This window comes from Xenia sp. Carnegie-2017, unplaced genomic scaffold (genome assembly GCF_021976095.1).
Source record: "Xenia sp. Carnegie-2017 unplaced genomic scaffold, XeniaSp_v1 HiC_scaffold_16, whole genome shotgun sequence".
NCBI classification, from domain to species: domain Eukaryota; kingdom Metazoa; phylum Cnidaria; class Anthozoa; order Malacalcyonacea; family Xeniidae; genus Xenia; species Xenia sp. Carnegie-2017.
In genome coordinates, this window is record NW_025813469.1 from 7,871,256 (window position 1) to 7,892,600 (window position 21,345).

Below are 21,345 nucleotides of genomic sequence, written 5' to 3' on the forward strand. Positions count from 1 at the left end.
ATCGCGTTGATTTTAGTCCAAGCTCGTCAAATAGGTGTGAGAGGGTTTTCTTCTTTGTCGCAGAGTCTCCAGATTCGTATTTATGACTGTAAAGGCCATCGTCACGGTATAAGCCGACGTTTGCTCGTACCGTTGCTGTAGTTGGTCGAGTAAGAAAAGCCCTACAGCTCGCAAACTTCCGCTCCATCAGCTGCCCATGGTTACATCAAACGTGTTGATAGCGTTGCGTTTGGACCATGATTTGCGGTGGAAAGAAGTGATTTTCTTGCGTTTTATAATGGTGTGGTCTTTTTCTGTGATTGTTGTGTATTGTTTTGCCCACGCTAGGCATTTTGTCCAGAGTTGTGATCGATGGGTAAAATCAACTATGTCGAATGATATGAATGATTTTCTTTGTTTTTCGGTGATGGATTTGAACCAAGTGATAGCATCTGTTGTGTTGCGCCATTGGTTTAGTTTTTAGTTCGTTTCATTATGTTGTTGATGTTGTCTAGGATGTATTGGACTTTTCCGAGGTGGTTTTTTGCGGGGTTGATGAGGCGGCATTTGGGGTTGTTTTCAAAGTCTGGTTTGTGGTCTTTTAAAGATATGAATGCTGGAGTATGGTTCATGGAGTTTGTGCATGCCGTCATGTAACTTAACACCTTTTAGTCGATGTATATAGTCAGCAAATAAAATATTCTTCAGTTGCTCAAGATCGCCCTACCGTGAAACTCTGAGTAGCGACAGCAAACAATTGTCCATTTTATTTTAGTTCATTTTATCTTACGCTCTCTAATATATAGAATATTACGCTCTTTATCCAGGAATATTATCCATAATAATTATATATATATATATATATATATATATATGCCTGCAAATAACGTCAAGTGAGTTGTATTATATTGCGTTTACACTATACCGGATTCGCTCATCACGACATCTTCATTTCCTTTTAAGGGGTAACTGTACGGAGTAAAGGCTTATTAAGCTGATAAATTTGGTCCATTTGATTATGTTTCTGACGTTGTACAAATTCACTGCTTTTTTAGTACAAAGGAAATTTAACTTGCTACGAAGTAATTCGGTATAGTGTAAACGGGGCCAAAGTAATCTATGATAATGCGTTATAATAAACATTTTTTGCTATTGATAATATTGCTCAAAGTTATGGTCATCTATGGCATAAACCAAAACAATAAAAATCATATGCCGTATCTTTGCTTAGCATAACAATCTATTCTTAAGATGATTTAATTTCCGTGACACAAAATAATATGCCACGTATCGACTCAAAAGGTATACATACAGTGCTTAATTTGCCAAGAACGTGAAATGTGAAAACCCGAAGACTTAAACCGTCAACCAGTAAAAGGTTTGTGAGACGAAATAAACTGAATCATTATGTGTGTTTACGATGTACAAATCAGTCCATAAATGTAAATTGTTTGCGATCTATTGAGCTTTTTATACATTTTGAATTAATTATAATCTTGCTATAATGCCAGTAATATATTTATTATAGATTACTTGAAGAAGTATTGTATAATTGTGCAATATGTGTCATTTCTCGAACTCTGTGATATGATTCAATGATATATTTGCCTCACAAAGCGAATTTACTTTGAAAGAGTAATTTTACAGCTAATGTTGAATTGTTCAAATATTTGAGTCATTTTAGAAGTATAGAAATATCAACCAGCAAAATGAGCAAACCGTTTATTAGTGATATAAACTTGCATCGCTTGTTATATATATATGGTCAATAAATTTGAAGATTTTCGCGATGTAGCAAATGCCTCTCACTTCCGTTGGTTTTCGTGACAAAATCTGCCAAATGTGTTTTGTTGATTTCATAAAAGTACACGAGTTAATGAGTATACACGCACTGCAGAAACATAGAGTCGTATTACGCGCAAAAGGCATTAAAACTTACATTTTTTGCACAATTCAACCAATTTGCTCCAAATTTAAAATCAAACATATGGAAAAAAATAAAAATCATAAGCAATATCTATGCTTTACATAACAATCTATTCTTAAGATGATTCGAATTCCGTGGCACAAAATAATTTGCCACGTATCGACTCAAAGGATACATATCACGCTCAACAGTATAAACATGAATAACTGAAAGTTTTAACCATCAATCAGTGAAAGGTTTGTAAGACAAAATACACAGAATCATTGGGCGTTTTTAAGGTGCTTATGTACGATGTATAAATATGATCATTATTAGTTACTAAGTACTATTATGCAATTATTTTGTTAATTTGGCCACCATACCATTTGCAAATTTTATAACACTTTTATAAATTGTATGTTAAAAATTAATAATCGTTTCATCCACATTGTATATTTGTGAAATATGTGCTACGTCATTGATTTTGTGTTATTATCAAATGCAATTTATATATTTATACCTGACAGGCAAATTCAAATTAAAAATGTTAAAAATAAACTGATGTCATGACATCATTGAGTAATTAAATATTTAAACTGTTTTACAAGAAGAACTGTTGATACTGGTTAATCTTTGCTATAATTTAATATTGCTCATTACATTTACAGTTTCTGATTATTTATTTAGAATTTTGCTAATATTAGTATAGTTGCAAATCTGTTTATTTCTTCCTAGGCCCATGGATGTCATACAAATACGTAACAGTAATGAGTTCGCCACAAAAAAGACCAAATTTCACACCGAAAACTTATAAATTATTGCAAATTTCCGATAGACACTTAAAATGTAGAATTCGCGAACCACACAAGATTCTGCAGCTCCCTGTACTTTGCCTCAAACTTCTTTAATGATCATTTTCTCGCTTTTTTTTATGATGTTTTTGAATAATCAATATGTGTAGGACCTGTATTAGAATTTGTATGCATTTCATTTACCGGAAGTAATCTCAACTGTATTTGGGTAAAATGAACATGACAAAGAACTCGGCATAAGTGCCATTTGCTCAATCCGGTACGAAAGTCCTGAAATTGAGACCCCTAAAATGGTAGTGTCGACATTGTTCTAACTTCTAGAAAAAATTAGCAATGACAATTCTGTAATGTTTAAGGTGTTAAGAAGGTTCACTTTTAGGGGAGGTCATGAAGGAAAAATTCACATAAGTTTACTATTTACTGAAAAAATTACCATATACCAGCTTTGGTCAAATGCCAATTTTGAATAAATTAACAAATATTCTTGTCAGAGATTGAATTTTCATATTTTCAAAGAAAAAATCATATATGATGAAAAACCACACTCAACTCACTCTAATTATTCGTTATTTCAAGCATTTGACATTGTTTTTGCTGGCATACGATAGAATATATTTCGCATATCTAACTTCTTAACTCACTTAGTCATATTTTGCCGTCTTGTGTGCTTTTTTATTGCTGAATGTTGAAAGTATTGTACGGCAAACCTTGTACATTTTCTTGATCACTAATGACAAAAATAAGATTTTAACCACAGTATTGTTAAGTTTGGATGCTATGCAGAGTCTTTTATCTTAGATATCTCGTACACGGACATTCTGTTAATATCGGCGCCATTGCAAAGTGTCGTTGTTTTTTTTGCTCGATAAGTTCCGTTTCATTGATTTCATAAGTATTTTGATTGCAGTATCGTAACGAAATACACTGTATTTTAGTACCAATCGAAAAAATGAAAACATAAGCTTTATCCGTAAGGGAAAACCTCCAATAGCAACATCTAGGACCCTAATTCAAAACACAACTCTAAAAATAACATGTAGATAACGTGCGAGCTTCGCGAATTCAATTGCATGCCCCTTGACGGGGGGCGATGTCTTTTTCAAAACTTTATTTCTCTCGTGTGATACAATTGGATTTTGTTTTTGAATTGCATATTTCGTAGGATTGAGTTGCCTGTAGAAACGTAACACATAGGTCAGCCGTAAGGTGAAGTGGAAGGAAAACGCTTCGTAATGTTTATTTAAAAGATCTTGAATCAATGTAAAAACATCACCCCATGATGCATGGACGTAGAAAGATCGATAATTGTGGAGAATACAAGCACATTATGCCGTATTTTAAATTCATTGTTTTTCTACAGATTATAGCATGCATATGTGAATATATGCTTTATCCCTTCCCACCCCCCAATTATCGTATTTCATACGCCTGTATGAGTATACACATCCCCGACAGAAAATATCACACATTTAATTATTCCCATAAAAAGCTAAGAGTTGTATATAGTAAGCTTCCTGCCCGCATAATGTCATAATGTAATAATACAATAAATGCTATAGAAAAACCAAAATTATAAGCGTTTCCCTGTTTTCATAACAATTAGTGAATATATTCTTAAGATGATTTAAATTCCGTGGGACGAAATAATTTGCCACGTATCGACGCAAACGATATATGTGACCCTTATAAGTTGCGCGAGCAATATGACATCTTTCTAACATAAAAAAGCGAGATATATTAGAATATAAAGCCACGAAAACGTAATCATATTTTCAATTAGTTGCTTTAAACATCGAAAAACGTGCAACTAAATAAAACAGGCAGAGCAAATCTCCATTTCAGACTAAGTTATCTCATGTCGATTTCATTTAATGCGTAAATAATTATTTAAACGGATTCCTTTTTTTCTAACACCCTGTATAATGATTTGGATTTGTCGTTAGTATAATCAAAATAATGGAAAAATAGATGTGCTTCACTCTTAATTGTCATCTTGTCACTAACACTAAATAAAAAGACTTTTATTCATTTCTTTTTATTCTAGCTTTTAGCAAATATTACTTGCCTCATGCTGATATGCTTATATAAGATCAAGATACTCTGACTTTGCAATCGACTGCATAAAAAAGATATGACTTCTCTTTTCGATTTTAAAGTATTTACATAGTGGTTTTGATCAGTTTACAAAATTTATGGCACAGAGAATGAAAAATAAATATGCTCAAACTCTAATTCCTCAACAACGAATGAAAAGAGCATATTTAAAGTAGTGTTTGTCTCATGCTGGTATGCAAATGTTGAATCAAATCCTCTTGTTTTCCAATCGACTACATAAATGCCTATAAGTATGTATATACACACTGCAGAGAATGTAAAATAATCCTATAGTAAGCATATACTTTATGATAATGCATTACATTTTACATTTTTTTACTTATCAATCAACATACTCTAAATCTCTAAATTAAAATCAAACCTATAAATTATAATAAAACAAAAAAATCATAAACCGTATCTTTGCTTTGCATTACAATCTATTCTTTAAATGACTTAAATTCCGCGACACAAAATAATTTGCCCCTGGCCACATATCAACGTAAAGGATATGTGTGACGCTGATAACTTGCTCTTGCGTTATATCGGAAAATACGAAAGATTGAACTGTGAACCAGTAAAAGGTTTGTCATACAAAATTCACAGAATCGTTATGCGTGTTTGCGATGTATAATTGTCATCATAATGCAATTGTTTGCCACATATTAAGCCATTTAATAAGTTTGAATAAATTTTGATCGTGAATATACCACAAAATCATATTTATTTTAGATTATCTGTGGAAACGCATGACCGTATTGTTGAATATCTATTCAAAGAAGTTAATAATACAAACAGCAAAAACGATTTGCTAAGCAAAAAACAAAACAAGGTATGTTTGTGATGATATGTTGGTATGTTAAGGATGTTAAATTGTTTGTTAGAAATCATTAGACTATAGTCTAAATAGGATATATATTTGCGTCATTTTTGAAGTATGGAAATACTTTCAGCAATTCTGCTTATTATTGCTGTAAACTTGTACTGCTCGTTAAATGTATGGTTTCTGACTGTGAAAATTTGCTTATTTTATTAATGTTGCAATTGTATTTTGTTTCGGTTTGTTCTTATGTGGAACTCGGCGAAATGCTTTTTTGTTTGCATTTGCTTCTTTAGCGTGTTTGCTTTATTAAATTATGTCAGTAAAAAGTGGTTTTCAGACAGTTTTGCGTCCATTCAATTTTATAGGGTTTTCTAGAGTATTTAAACAAAGCAAGCTAAAACTACTATGTAATCGGTTTATATTTGCTATACATAAGTATCGCTTATTACAAGAATTATACTAATTTTAGTAATGTTGCAATTATCTTTCGTTTCCATTTGTTCTCTTGACAAAATTTGCTGCCAAATGTTTTGAGGAGGCTACATACAGTTAAGAAGTAGGGAACTATTGACAATTTGGATGCGCATATTGTGCTCATGTCGAGTGGATTTTTTTTACATAAACGCCTGTCGGCGCTGAGTTTATTGAAGAATTTCTCGTTTTTCTTTCAAAAAAATTTTAAAAATTCGTGTGGATGTTTATTACAACAAAAAATATAACATACGCAAAATTGAACAACTCCCTGAGTTCTAATTAAAAAAGCTATCTCATTTTTTTTACGGAGTTAAAACTCTCATTTGGAGTTTCATCTCTCTATCTCTGACTAAATGTTCTCCATCATCTTGTATAGTTTGGCGTCTCATTCTTTCAGGCAGGGGCGGATCTAGCATTTTTCGAACATTAGTCATAAATCGTCGAAGGCGCTCCGCACATGGGGGGTCTGAGGCATCCTCCCTTGAGAAATTTTGAATTTCAGAGCCTTAAAATGCCATTTTCAGCGTTTTAGAGCAATACAAAATGTATTTTGTGGACATCGTTTTTGCGTAAAAACAACACATTTTGCTTACGTTTTTTTCAAAAAAATAAATTGAAGTGAACAATACTTGAATGTTTTGCCAAATATTTAGGCTCATTAGAATGACAAATATATGGCTCATTAGCATGTCTAGGAACGTAAAATGTATTTTACAATAATGCTATTCCAAAACAGATATAGTCTTTAAAATTTTTTAACAAGTTTTCAAGCATAGACCCCCCTAGAGACCCCCATTCAAACCTCTATGTAATGAGTTAAAATAAAAATTTGGTACTACAAGTGACAGTTCATAGATATATAAAAAGCTCAGACCTCAAACCTTGCAAGTTTATTGTAACCCTTTACCCATCTCCACATCAGTGCCAGCAAATTCACCATTTGAGAACAAACTCAAAATTTTTTTCTGCAAAAGATTAAGCAAAAATTATTATAGTGAAAATTTGCAGTCAAGGACAGCTTAATGTCATTAATGTTTATTAGGCATTTCACTAGACTATTATCTTCTGTAAGTATATGCAAGATATGCTATATAGCAATCACTAGTAGCATTGTATTTGCAAATACAAACAGAATGTAAGCAACATGTCTTTAATTATATATTTACCTGAATGTTAAAATTGGTTCATGTTTCATGCTTACTGGTTATGATAAATATCTTTTCATATGATCAAACCACGTTTAAATGTAAATCTGAAATAATTTAGTTTAGAAATTATAATGATCATCAGAAGAATTACTTAGTGATCATGAAAAATACTTTGTGTTTTGCCAAATTTTAAGGTTTATCTGCATACATAGAAAGACATTTTTACTTTATAGAAATGCTTTTCGTACATCAATAGCCCTTTGGAATTTATGGCTAACAATCTGGTATGAGCCGTAGATTAACACACCTTTACATCTCTACATAAGATGTTCAGTTAGAAAAGGGGGCAATATGTGACATGGGACAACATTTCATGTATGTGAAATACTAAGGTTTAATATAATTCCAGTCAAATTGTCAAAATAAAAAGCTTCATGGATTAGAAGACTCAAAATCACAGGTTATAATAAACAGCTTCTCGTGTAATCAATGTTAATTTTCTCAAATCTTAAACAATATGTAGTATTACTGTCCAATGATTGAATGATCAATGATCATAAACTGAAAAGCCCCAAACATTTGTTTATGATAAAGTAAATAATAGTGTGGCGCCTTATGGCTACAGATTTTTTGTCCATTGAAATATATTTGCAGGAATGTAGGATTTCGCTGCCATATAACGGCCACGATTCCCAAGCACTAAAGAAATCATAGCTAAAACTCCTACGGCAACAACAATTTTAGAAGCATCAATCTGCTTACCATACGCCATATTAACATAAATCGCATCACACACTCGCATTAAATTGACTTTGATATATCATATTCATGCATACACTTCACTTGTCCTTTACTTACGATTTTGGATGTAAATTTCTGCTGATAAAACTCAAAACAATGTTGGCTTTTTTTTGAACATCAATGACTGAAATGTCGCTCGCGAGATCGTCTTTGCCAAGCATTTACAATTTATCCATAAATTTTTCACCCTCGTGAAAAAATTCACAGTTTCCACAGCAGCATTCATGTCAATATATGAATTTGTAAAGAGATTTCGATAAATTCCATCTGATTGTAGTTTAGTTTCAATCATGCTTATAAAAATTACTATGAAACGATCAAACATTTAATTCAGACAGTGAGCTTGACTATGTTAGTTCAGTTGGCTATCAGTCGAAATCCGTCGAAATCCTTTTATCAGTCGAGACCATTCTAGACTGTCCACTGATCAGGCCATTGACCAATGAAAAAGCGTTTTTGGCGTTCATAGACTCCTTTATCCGTCGAACCAGTCAAGCCACCCCGTCTATCAGTCGGTTATTCCAGGTCAATAAAATTCAACTGATCTGGTTACCAATGAGATATTCATTGGATTAGTCATTAGTTTTCAATAATAAATAAAGCTGGATTTTTATCACGAAATAAATGCGATAGTAAAGTAAGAATAATTAATGATTTTTAATTAATATGAATAGTAATTTTTGATTTTCAAACATCAGTCGCGCGACGGATTTGACATACCCTAGATCCGCCTCTGCTTTTAGGCCTTAAGACTTGCTCTTATGTCAATTATCCTTAAACTTCGATTTGTTGTAACTCGTGTCAAATTATTCATTATATTCAAATGATATTTGTATTTTTTTTATTGTTTTTTGTATTGCGCAAATAGAGTTTTAGTTTAGCGTTTACGACAAGCGGCAATCCTAAATTATTTATTTGCCATTGAGTTTTGTTGTTTCGAAAAAGTCGAATTTAATACGTAGTTTTGCATTTGTTAATTAAGATTTGCATTGTCAAGAGGTGTATTTCATGTTTTATTAAAACTCTGTTGATAGCTTAATAGGAATATATATGTTTTGTACTAAATTAAAATAATTACTATGCTTCACAAAAGTCATTTTGTTTTAGTAGAGATACTAAAAAGCTTGCGTTACTTTACCTACAACAAAAAGGGCTTCCTGCCCTTAAAACCTAAACTGCTAAACGCAACGTAAGCGGCAAAGCAGTCATCACGCCTCGAGTTCCTATGATTTTTAATTTTTGCAGCCAAAATAGTTCGCTAGCCCATCAGATTTTTTAGTCGTCTTTCCTTTTTGCTTGAACGTTTGTCTGCCGTACTCAGTATTTAAAATGATGGACGTTAAGGAGTTTTTTGCTTGGGAATTGATTGAACTTCCCTTTTATCGTACAAAGATACTTTGCAGAGAACCAAGTTTAGAAAACATTTTCATGGACGAAATACGAAACAAACGATTTTCATGGAAGCGTATTATATGCGGTGATTGCTAAGCTCTCTCACGAGCAGATGAAATTTTCCTTTTCATTGCCGTTACAACATACAGCGATGTATAAAAAGCCATTGTTGTTTTTGCTTTGTCGTTATGGTCGTCTTTGTAGCAATGAGAATCATAACACGTTATTCCGAGGTAGTAATCCAGTTACTGTTTGATTCAGCCATGTTCCATTGTTTTCTTTTCATTTTGTGAGTTAATTTTTACACGTTGAAAACAAATATACCCAGTCGCATGAACTTTTTTAATTCAAAAATTATCGCTTTTGGCGCAAAAATTTGCAAGTGGAAAACCGGCTTAATTAGTACAAAGAAAGCGTATAAGTATAGAGTAAATGATCTACGACTAAGGTAAGAGAACATTCAAGGTTCGGTTTGTATCATTAGTTTTTTATTTATTATTGTTTTGCGTTATGTGACCTGTTTTCAAAAATTCATTCACGACCTGTTCAATAAATATCCGAGTTAAACAAAATACCGTCCATTTTCCTACCCTTTTCATATAATTAACATAATTGATGTGATTTAAGTCTGGTTTAAAATATTACAGAAAACCATTTACTAAATGAGCTTTATTATTTTGAGAGATGTTAATTGGAGCTTGTTCATTCATTTGTTTAAAATGTAAGTAGAATCATATGGGATGTATAAAGTAAGAGCAAAATGCTAATGCCTTTTTCTCCAGTAATAATATACATAAAAAAATTCTAAATTCTGATTGACTAAGAGCTTGTCAGTCATTGAAAATTTCCCTCGTTCATGTTAATGCCAAATAGGCCTTTTGCAGCTAGAGGTCACGTGCTTAGGTAACGCCATACTGGAGAGAATGCTTTCCATAAAACAATGGCGAGTACAAGGCAATTTAATATGTAGAGTAAATTTTCTTTGTTTTTGTGGCGATTTCGGCTAGACAACAGGGCTAGACAACATGGCGTCGAATCAAGGTATGTGACAAGCAAAATTTTTCATCAATTCTTTTTCTTGACTTTTAACTGAAAAGGAGTAAATTTTCACTCATTCTCGAAGATTCCGCAAGTGTTCAAAATAAACTTCAGTGCTCAGCGACTTTAAAGCCAAAAAGATCAAGTTACCACTGTTGTGTGCCTCTATGTAATGGAGATTCCAGATATCACCAAGACCTGAAGTTCCATCGCATTCCAAGTGCCAATGACGGCAAAGAAACCCGTAAACTTTGGCTGGTCAAAATACGAAGAGACGAAGGGCCTGATTTCAAGGTAGCTTTGTATTATTATAAAAAGCTCTTGCATATTTCTTCAGTGAATCTTAGATAGTGCATCATTTGTAAATAAATACGCACTAATGCTATGTTTTGTTTTAACTTTATAAGATATCAAGCAGCACAAGGGTTTGCTCGAGACACTTTTTAGAGGACGATTACCTACCTCCTGATAATGCAGGACGGTGTTTATTAAAAAAAGGGTCTGTTCCCAGCCAATTTGACTGGTCTTCAATGACTCCAAAAGAAGAAAACTAATTCGCACTTGTACTGGGTATGCGGAATTGTCAATAATAAGTTTATATTATCGCCTTCACCTGTACCTTGTTTCTTAATGATTAAAATGTTATTTGCTTTAGAGAGACACAAACTGAAGAAACTGCAATTGAAGAAACTGGCAGTGAAGTGTGCACAGTCGATCCTTTGCTAAAAATGCAAGAAGAGTTGGAAGGATTAAGATTGGAGGTAATTCTGAAACCCAAGAATTAAAAAAGTAAGGAAGAAACAGCTTCTGTTACGGAAGAAATGAATGCATTCAAGGCCCAAGCACATAAAGAAATTGAAAATACCAAGAAGGCTGCCGCCGAGGAGTTAGCACTATCCAAATTTGGTTTAGAAAGATTTTCAACTAACAATGACTTAGTCAGATTCTACACAGGATTTGTTTCTTATGAACACATTAAGGCTTTTTATGAAATCATAAAACCAACTGCTGAGAGAATGACCTATTTTTATGCTACAGGAGATAGAGAAAGTCGTCCAAAAGCACGAACCATGCTAGTTATAGAAGAGGTGTTTATGTTCCTGGTTCGTATTAGATTGGGCTTATTTGAGCAAGACCTTGCTCACAGATTTAAAATACATATATCCACTGTTAGCCAAAAAATAGTTACATGGAGCAATTACTTATATTTCATGTTGGGATCTCAAGTAATCTGGCCTTCTAGGGAAAATGTCAATAATTACATGCCCCAGTGTTTTCGTAGGCTTTACCCAAGTACTAGAGTTATAATAGATTGCACAGAAATTTTCGTACAAACTCCCAGCTCATTATTACAGTCCCAATTATACTCAAGCTATAAAAGCAACACTAACCTTAAAGGTTTGGTTGAGATCTCTCCTCATGGGGTAGTCTCTTTTGTATCTGGGTTATATACTGGAGCAATCTCAGATAAAGAAATAGCTAGGTGTTGTGGCATCTTAGATTTAATTGAGGAGGGAGATTCAATAATGGCAGACAAAAGTTTTGATATAGAATATCTGTTATTAGAAAATAAAGCATTACTTAATATTCTCCCCTTCTTAGAGAGTAATGTTCAGTTTACTCAAAATGATGTTCAAAAAACCAAAGAAATTGCAAGTGTCCGCATACATGTGGAAAGGGCTATCCGAAGCATAAAAGAGTATCATATTTTTTATTCTGATATACCACTTAATTTATTGGGGTCAATTAATCAAATATACACAGTTGCATGTTTGCTTACCAATTTCCAAGGCCGACTAATTTCTGATCCTAGTAAGAATTAACAATTGTAAATATTGGATTACAGTTGTCTTGTCAAAAAGAATTAAATGTAGCTAAAAATATGTAACAGACTATGACTATGAGAATAAAAGAGATTTTCACAAAATTGTAGAAAATTATCACAAGTTTACGACAATCACTTTAAAAATATTGAAAATAAAACCATCAACCTTATTTTTGCCTCTTGAAAAAGTCTTTGTTAAATTTAATCCTATTGCAAACAAAATGTGTGTCACTTATGTAGCTAAAAAAGTCACACCACTCAAGACCTGTCAAAGCTAACTGACACTGTACTTGGTAAAAGTAAATATCAGTGTTCTTCAAAATAAAGTCATTTGTAGCCACATTTTTTGAAAGATATCTAACATTAGCAAAGTCATTTTCACCTTCCTTGACAACTTTGATTTCCAACAATCCAAAAGGGTTGCAACAACTCTCAGCTGCTTGTAGGTCATATACCAATCGGTCTGGACTGCAGCCCAACCAAGGACATCTGGGATGAATAATTAATCCAGAAGGAAATAGATTCACAGACCCATTCTTAGCAACATTAGCATAGGCCATTGCAGCTGTAGATTCTAAATCAATGCCTCTTTTCATAGCTGCAGTTATGACATGACGAGATGGATTGAGCTGTTTTACAAGATTTTCAAAATCCCTCGACCGTCTTGCAACAATCCCAAACTTACTTGCTGTGATTCTTTTACTTCTTAACATATGCCACAAACTGTTTGCACTTTGAGTGATTGTTTTCTCTTGGATATCAAGTGACTCTTCTTGAGTAATCATTATAGCATCTAAAGAAGCTTGTTGTTGCTTTGTGAGACAACTGGAACAATTATTCTTAAATCTCATTTCCGCTGAAGCCAATGGTAGTGTTGGAAAGTTGGTACAACTGAAATCATTGATAACATAGTCTTGAGAGAGCTTTTGCTGGTAAGAAAGAACACATCCTTTAGGAACTTCTCCAAATTTACTTTGCACATGTGGGATACTTGCAAGGTTCTTTTCACTTGGAAGTATACTTGCTATTAATGGTTTGCTTTCAAAATCATCAAAATTTTCTTTTGTCATTGGTAAATAAACATTTGAAGGTGAATATAGTGTGCTTTTAATAAATTTGGTGAAATTAGCCCCTGCTCTTGGTTTTTTGACAAGCACATCTTGAATCTTCTTCTGTTCTATCTTTTTTCCTCTGGGTACACTCCATCTTTGAGGCATACTAGTGCATGTCAATGAATCGGGCAATGAGCGAAGACCTAGCTGTTTGCAATGGGCTAGAAAGAACAGCAATCCAACGACATGATGGCAGTATCCCCCAACACCAGCTACACATGAACACCTTGCAGAAATTGAACTGTTAACAATGTTGATCTTGGTTTCAAGTACATGTGGAGGCTCATTTTTCTTCATTGATCGATAGCATCGAGCATTTATGACAGCTAAATCATCCTTGGTTGTAACTGACAAAAGAATATTAAAATTTTATGAGATCAAATTAATCACACTCTGAAAGTAAGCTTAGTAACTAAAGAAAACGCGAACAATGATTGGCAATTTACCTTTCATTTCATGTAAATATCCAGGTTCAGCAAAAAACTTGTAGGCCTTTGCGGTACTCTGACATCCTGACAACTCTTTTGCATACTTCTCGACAAATGCAAAAGTCAAGTTAGGAAGAGAACTTATGTCTTTACTTTCGGTACACGAATCATCTGGAGAAGCATGCATAAAAACATGAAAATACATTAGATTAATCATTAATACCTTCCCGAAAGCCAAATCTCCTACTTGTGACTCATTTTTCGATTAAAAAAAGTCAAGAAAAAGAATTAATGAAAAATTTTGCTTGTCACATACCTTTATTCGACGCCATGTTAGTGTTGTCTAGCCGAAATCGCCACAAAAACAAAGAAAATTTACTCTACATATTAAATTGCCTTGTACTCGCCATTGTTTAATGGAAAGCGTGCTCTCCAGTATGGCGTTACCTAAGCACGTGACCTCTAGCTGCAAATAGCTTATTGCACTCAGAACCATGCTATTACATAAACAAATAGCAAATTGTTTCATATTTAATCCAATACCCGTAGCCTGAGGAACAGTTACGTAAGATTGATTATGGTGCCAATGCAAACTCGTAGCCATCTTTGTAAAAGAATTTATTATTGTAGAGCACACGTACATGAATATACTTTCCCCTACAGTGCTCTAGCTGGTTATACGCAACAGCGAAAGAACATAATTGTACACTTTATTTAATTACAAAACAACACTTATTGCTTTGACTATCAGATGTGTCTACTAAAATTCTTTTATATCATAATGCAAGTAAGTCGTTTAAACATGAAATGGATTATTGCATGAGGTATTAACAATCCTGGAGTTTTGCATGCGACTTTGTACCTAGAGCTGTAGGTAAGCAAAGCAGTAGCGTAGCCAGCCCAACTTTTTACTTCCTCTACGCAAATTTTTTAGTGTTCACTGACTGTGAGAACAGTAGAATTCTAAAGAAATGAATAATGGTAATCTTTCAGAATTTTCATAGCGGGAGTAAATCTGCAAGCTAGCTACGATACTGAACTCCAATGTTAGCGTCTTGTTTTGAATTCAAAGTAATGTGATGATTTAATACATTTTTTAAGCATACAAATGGCAAATTTTCTTGAATACATATCATGGAGAAGTTATAACTGGTTTGGAAGAATAATATTGATTGTCTTTGGTGTAGTTTTTATCCCTGTTACTACTGTTTCATCAGTTTTATTTTTTAATAGCTCATTTAATTGTCATAATGAGATTATATCAAAGACGAAAGAAAGTTCTCTATTAAAGAGCATTGAATCAACATGTTTCAGACACTACAAAGATGGTTTAACTTTTAAGGATGCTGCTTTTCTTATGGTAGTTTTAAATTTTGCCATTGTCTTAATTTGGAGTATTGTCTATGGATATTATGTAAAGCGTCGAATTGAACCAAATGAAAATGACAGTCCAATAGAAAACAGGAACGAACAAAGTCAACCTCTACATGTGGATTATAGTGAAGGAACTCCTCAATCCGACAACGTTGCATTTAATTTTTCTTCATTTTCCATACACATCGTTTATTTAGTGGTTCGCCTCGTCACATTGTCTGTCTTCGTTGTATTACTTTTCTCTGCTAATTTTCCCATCTACTACACCTGTAAAAGACGTCCAACTTTGAAAGAAATTTCCTCATTAAATCACACCATTTCTACCATTGATTGTGAAAATCCCAACGGTGATAAAAAGGAAACCTTAATTAAAGCTGTTTTATCTGTCGATTTTATTGTAATAACACTAACAATTTTGGAGCTGTGTTACTTGACGTATAAGGCTTGGACTGATAACTCTTTTAAAAAAGAGAATAAATTTTGTACAGTTTACTTGAATTTTGTACTGCTTCAAAAACCTAAAGAATGGTTGGAGGAAAATATAAATGATCTTTACACGAACAAATTTTTTGAAATACACGACAACTTTGGTGATGAGAACAAAGAAAGGCAAAATCTTGATAATATTTATGTCAACGTCATACTACAAGCAGAGAGACAATTAAAGAATGCTTTCCCAGAAACGTTTAATCGGCACGAAATCTTTCATTCTTACCTAAAGGTGAGAAATGATGTAAAAAAACTAACAAGAGTAGATGAGATTTTTACGCCAATCCCAGGTGAGCAGAGCACGTCGTGTCCAAGCTCTATTTTAGTCATTGGAAGGCCGGGAATTGGTAAAACTATGCTGACTAAAAAACTTATATACGAATGGAAAAATAATCGAGATGAATATTGGCAAGATAAACTTGTTATTTTAGTGAGATGTCGTGATCTTGAAACTTGCGACACTACTCTAGAAGAAATGTTAAAGCGGTGTGATGGACTAAAAGATAAACATTATTCTCAAGTTTACAAATTCATAATCACTTATCCAAAACAAACTGTCATTATCATCGACGGTCTCGATGAATTATTTCTAAATCGTTTAGAGCTCCATGAAACAAAGAACCCTGTATTTAAACTAATAAAAAAGTTAGTTGAAGGTGAAACGCTGTCTGATGCCACTGTTCTAGTAACATCACGACCCACAGCTGAACATGCCTATGGATGTTTAAAGTTTGACAGGACTGTAGAAATCTTGGGCTTTTTTGAAGATCAGATTAAAGAATACGTCGACAAGTTTTGTGGTAAAAACAAGAATACGGCTAAAAGCATTTATGAGCACATTGATACTTCTCTTGAACTTAAAAGTTTGTGTTATATTCCTGTGAATAGTTACATTGTTTGTCTGACCCTAAAAGAGAGCTTGACATGTAAGGCTGAAGATATTCCAAAGACCATCACTAAGTTATACAATAGAGCAATCAAAGTCTTGCTGTGGATGCATCATCCACTTTGCAAATCAGGTAAAATACCAAGAGAAAATGATTATCTTATAATTCCTTTGCCACCCGAGCTTAAAAAAGATATTGACAAAATAAAAGATATTGCAGTTAGTGGAATTACTGAAGGAAATTTAATTTTTGAAAAAAGAAGTAATAGTGCTTTTCATGAGGTAGCAAATTGTGGTATATTTCACCGTATACAGGATGCAAAACGCTTACAGTACTGTTTCCTTCATTTGACTATTCAAGAGTTTCTGGCTGCGCAATGTATTGTAGACGAATGGAGCAAAATTCCCCAGTTTTTGGATTATAATAAACTTGATCCTAAATGGCACTTGGTGATACAGTTTGTCGCTGGTTTAATTGGAGACATGAAGAGATCTGGCGGCATAATAGATACTAAAACATTAGAAGATGTTGAACAAAGGTAGGGTCTTTACTTTCGTTTGTGGTGAAGTTTGAATTATTGTCTTTGATGAGTTTTGTTTACACAGTTTTTAGTCCTGCTGAACAGGAAGCGCAGGAACACTAACTACGTTTACTACATATGCACAGAGTTGTTGCTGAATTGTTATAAGAAATCGCAGCAGCTTCATATTAAGCTAGCATATATTATACAAGGCATAATTTCATGCTCTTCAGCAGAGTGTTGTTTCAGTTTTGAAAATGTCGCTGAGTTGCATAAGCGTCTGTCTGTTTCGAAACAAAGTTTCTGCCTTTTTTACTATATTTGCACTTTGAATCTAATGCTGTTATCATTGACGCCGCAATGTAAAGAAAGTATAAGGGCTAAGGCCTTTTACTTAACTTATAGCGTAGGGTGCATTAATTTACAACTATTGGTTTAGTGCTCTTTACTTAAAACAGTTCTGTTAAGAACTATCAACTTATTATATTACTTTTACCATTCACCATGGTATTTGCTGTCTTTAGAACTATTAATAAATCAGTTTAAATTTAAATTGTGTGTATATTATGCAGTAGAATGTACAGAATACAGAATACATGAAACCAGTCTGTACATTTCATTTAAAAATTAAATAACTTCATTGTTAAAAATACAAGCACTGTTGTTCTTTGAATGAAATAATACACAGTACAAGTCACTCGTAACACAATCTTCACTTTAGAATCAAGCAATCACTTGGCTAGCAACTAGAAAAAAAATCAAAAATCAATTATAATGAACTTTTTTCATAACTTTTACAGAGCACAAATTGCTATGAAGCAACGTTATAATAATTACTATATACAAAAAAAATTGTATACCTCAAAAAATAATATTTGATATCGAAAATGCCTGACATATTGTACTATTCACTCATGCTTAAGTGATAAAACAAACTCTCCCTTGCTTTGAATTGATTGTTGCTAAAAACTAAAGTTCTATTAGACTATCATTAGTTATCATTCATAAACAAGCATAATGAATGATTATTTAATTGCTAGGTTAATATTATTTTACATAGTAAGTTTTGCAGTACCATTTTGCAATATGAAATATTACAGCGTTCGTACGAGTAAGTTTCTCTGTCATTTTTGTAATTATCCTTCATAAATACACCTCAAACTGCGCGATAATTATAATTTAGAATGGAGGAAAATGCAAGAGATTCTATTTCATACTTTCATAAATATAACCTTATGTACAACTCAATGAGCTACATTAAAACGGTTCATTTTTTCCAATAAAAACCTTTACTTACTTGTTGGCAATGAAATAATGATCTCTTATCTTGTTTCTATCATGTTTCATCACAATATTTTATGATCTTCTAAAATCTTTTACGTACGAGGCGACTAATATTCCGAAACTGCACTTTTCCAGTATAAGTTAATAGTACGCCAGCACCAAGTTCCTGGCCAGAGTAATGGCGGACTTAACGCATTCCCACAAAAAAGTGCGAAGGGTTTCACCCGCGAGTTGCCCTTTAACGTATTCTCTATTCGATGACGAGAGCGTCGGCATCCACCACAATAATAAAGATGATGTTTCGAAAGCAAACTTGTTTGGACAACATAAAATGTTATCTACATTGCACAATGATTAGTATTACGTAATATGATATATTACAGAATGTTATGAAAAAAAATTGATTATTTAGAATGAATGGGAACAATAAATACCTACATTCATCAAATTGTTCACATTAAATATAATAAAAAGATTGTGTTATAGCTGGTGGTACATTTAAGCATTTAAATCAAGATTTGTTTCATTGATTCGAAGACCTTCTTTCATTTGAAGAAGAAAATTTAAGTGACAGGTATGGATGAGTTTAAATGAAGATACTAAAATTTACTTTTAAAAGAAGGAGAAACATGTAACATGCGACATATTGAACTAAACTTGTTTTTTAAACTTTGCTAGCTACTTTAATCCTTAATTTGCTTACAAAAAGATTCACGTTGGACGGACCCAGTCTAGCTCTACACGACCACGAAGCAAACTTAAAAATTGATTGCTTTGCATTTTAAGGCCCGTTTCAAGCAAAACAAAATAAGGTATTTTATCTCATCATTTCTATTGTGTTTCATACATTCAGCAGATGCAAAATGGGACGTTTTAAACGGGCCTTGAATTATTGCATTTGTGATTTAAGAATACCTGCCATTCAAGATTACATACGCCCTTTTCATAAATAAAACGACCAGTTTACGAATAAGTTATGTATTTTGAATTTGTAGATTTAAAAACAGTATTTCAAATTTATTTTTCCACAATTGATATAAATTCATTGGTTTCGTAGAGTAAAGTGCTTATATGAGTTGCAGGACAAATATGTCATGGGGTCAGCTTGCACAGAGTCAAAGAATGATTATCAAGAAATGACGATTAATGGGTCTTTTTTATGCCTGATGATTCAAACGCATTGTTTAGAACATTGCCATCTGTTTGGCCGTCTCGGATATACTATCAATCTTGTGTTCTACTACTCACCAACTTTTTGTTAAACTACTGGCATAATAAAGTAAATGGTTTGAACCCGGAAGTATCGTTATATGTTTGTAAATGATGATCGTCCAGGTTAATAAAGTCCTGAGAAGGACTGTTTTTGTTGTTGTTGACTGACGTTTCCCACAACCTTAGCGGTAGTCATCTTCAGAGTCAAATGAGGAGTCACTTCTTCAGAGTCACTCCTCATTTGACTCTGAAGTCAAACAGTCCTTCTCAGGACTTTATTAACCTGGACGATCATCATTTACAAACATCTAACTACTGGCATAATATTAAATTGAGATAAATCATGGCATAAATATGGTTTCTGTAACGTCTCTTCTTATTATACAGAATACAGAGCAGATCACACAAAGTTAAATCAAATTTATTGTGTGTCTGTAGTTCTGTGTTAGCCTGCATTTATATCCAACAACCGGAAGTAGCATTTTAATACTTCAAATTATAAATGATAATCCTTACATCTCCCTTTCTCTGACAAAAGAACATGATATCCTAGTAGTAAATGTACTGCAATATTTTTTCTTTATGCAAATATTCTTTTATTGCCAATTTCAAGTATCCAACTGAAAATGAAAATATAAGACTATATGGAACAAGACTTCCTAATTCAATGGCTTTATTTATACCCTTAATTAATTAGCTAATTTTCAAACTTAATAACATGATTATTGCTGTAATCTAGCTCATAGCTCATAGCTGTTTTATTTTATTTCACACCCACTTGAAAGCGAGAGGGTTTCTTTACAACTCTTCCACTTCTCGTTCTAACTTGATCATCAATGAGAACATGCTCTGTATTCTCAAAGATATTTCTAGGAACAGATAATGGTTGAACGGAAACAACGGGGTCTTTACTTGATTGCTGGACCTTTTTATCCTTTTTAATATCTGTTTCTGTCACTGGTGATTGGAAATCAGACATCGTTGTATTTTACTCTTGTTGTTCTTTAAAATGTTTTAGGTGTTGTCGATTTTGTCTGTACACTTTTCCGTTCGAACTTCATATGAACGAAAGTCAACTTTCCCTTCAACTTTTGCCTGTACCCATGGCTTACGCTTCTGCAATAACTAAGATTTTTTTGGTTTTCCTGCTTTAGAAGACTTTTGGACGTTTAAATTAGCGTTCTAGTTGGCTGACAAAACAACCTCAGGTGAATACCCAATCCCTTCACTAAAAGTATTACGCCACTTCAACAGGGATAAATAAGGATCTCTTTCAATCTTCTTCACTTTTTTCGATAAATGTTTTGCTGTCCGCACATCATTTTCAGCTTTTCTGTGTAACCTCGGATATCTGGGTTAGCTAGTAATTTGTTCAAACTCTAATTCTCTTGGTGTACCGTTGTTGGTCGCAAACTGTTCTGGAATTCCATGTCTTGAAAAATGTAATTTATGTTTATTAATGACTTTGTTGCTAGTTTTATTGCTTACCTGATCCAACTCAAAGAAATTTGAGAAATAATAAGTTATCACTAAAAAATCACTTCCTTCATGCTCAAAAGGTAACAACCAACCTTTTCCCATGGTCGTTGAGGAATTTCTTGGCTGATTAACGGTTGTTTCTGTTGCTCATGTGGACTCGCGTTGCACTTTGGACATCTGAAAATACAGTCTGTGATCTCCTTCGTCATACCAGGCAAATACACAGTCTTTCGGGTATGTCTTAGACATCACTGCACACCAATATTAC

The 21,345-nt window shown here is 33.3% G+C and overlaps 2 protein-coding genes and 1 pseudogene across 4 annotated transcripts; 2 read left to right on the plus strand and 1 right to left on the minus strand.

The window, feature by feature from the left end:
• The first annotated feature begins 1,239 nt into the window (after positions 1-1,239).
• Positions 1,240-17,990, plus strand: LOC124436820 (NACHT, LRR and PYD domains-containing protein 12-like). Of its 3 annotated transcripts, none has more exons than XM_046986793.1 (3): positions 1,240-1,357; positions 5,524-5,623; positions 14,934-17,990. In XM_046986793.1, exon 3 carries the CDS (start codon positions 14,941-14,943, stop codon positions 17,122-17,124), a length of 2,184 nt encoding a protein of 727 aa, XP_046842749.1. In that variant the 5' UTR covers positions 1,240-1,357; positions 5,524-5,623; positions 14,934-14,940; the 3' UTR covers positions 17,125-17,990. The 3 variants fall into 3 exon arrangements, with proteins under 3 accessions (XP_046842749.1, XP_046842748.1, XP_046842750.1); XM_046986792.1 differs by lacking the exon at positions 1,240-1,357 and adding an exon at positions 5,289-5,375; XM_046986794.1 differs by lacking the exon at positions 1,240-1,357 and adding an exon at positions 5,289-5,375 and having other exon boundaries at positions 15,066-17,990.
• On the plus strand, positions 10,455-12,290 carry LOC124435960 (annotated as a pseudogene).
• On the minus strand, positions 12,460-14,103 carry LOC124435961. The gene is made up of 2 exons (XM_046985893.1): positions 13,851-14,103; positions 12,460-13,751 (listed from the first exon to the last, which is right to left on the minus strand). Exons 1-2 carry the CDS (start codon positions 14,047-14,049, stop codon positions 12,460-12,462), a joined length of 1,491 nt encoding a protein of 496 aa, XP_046841849.1. The 5' UTR covers positions 14,050-14,103.
• Positions 17,991-21,345: the final 3,355 nt, after the last annotated feature.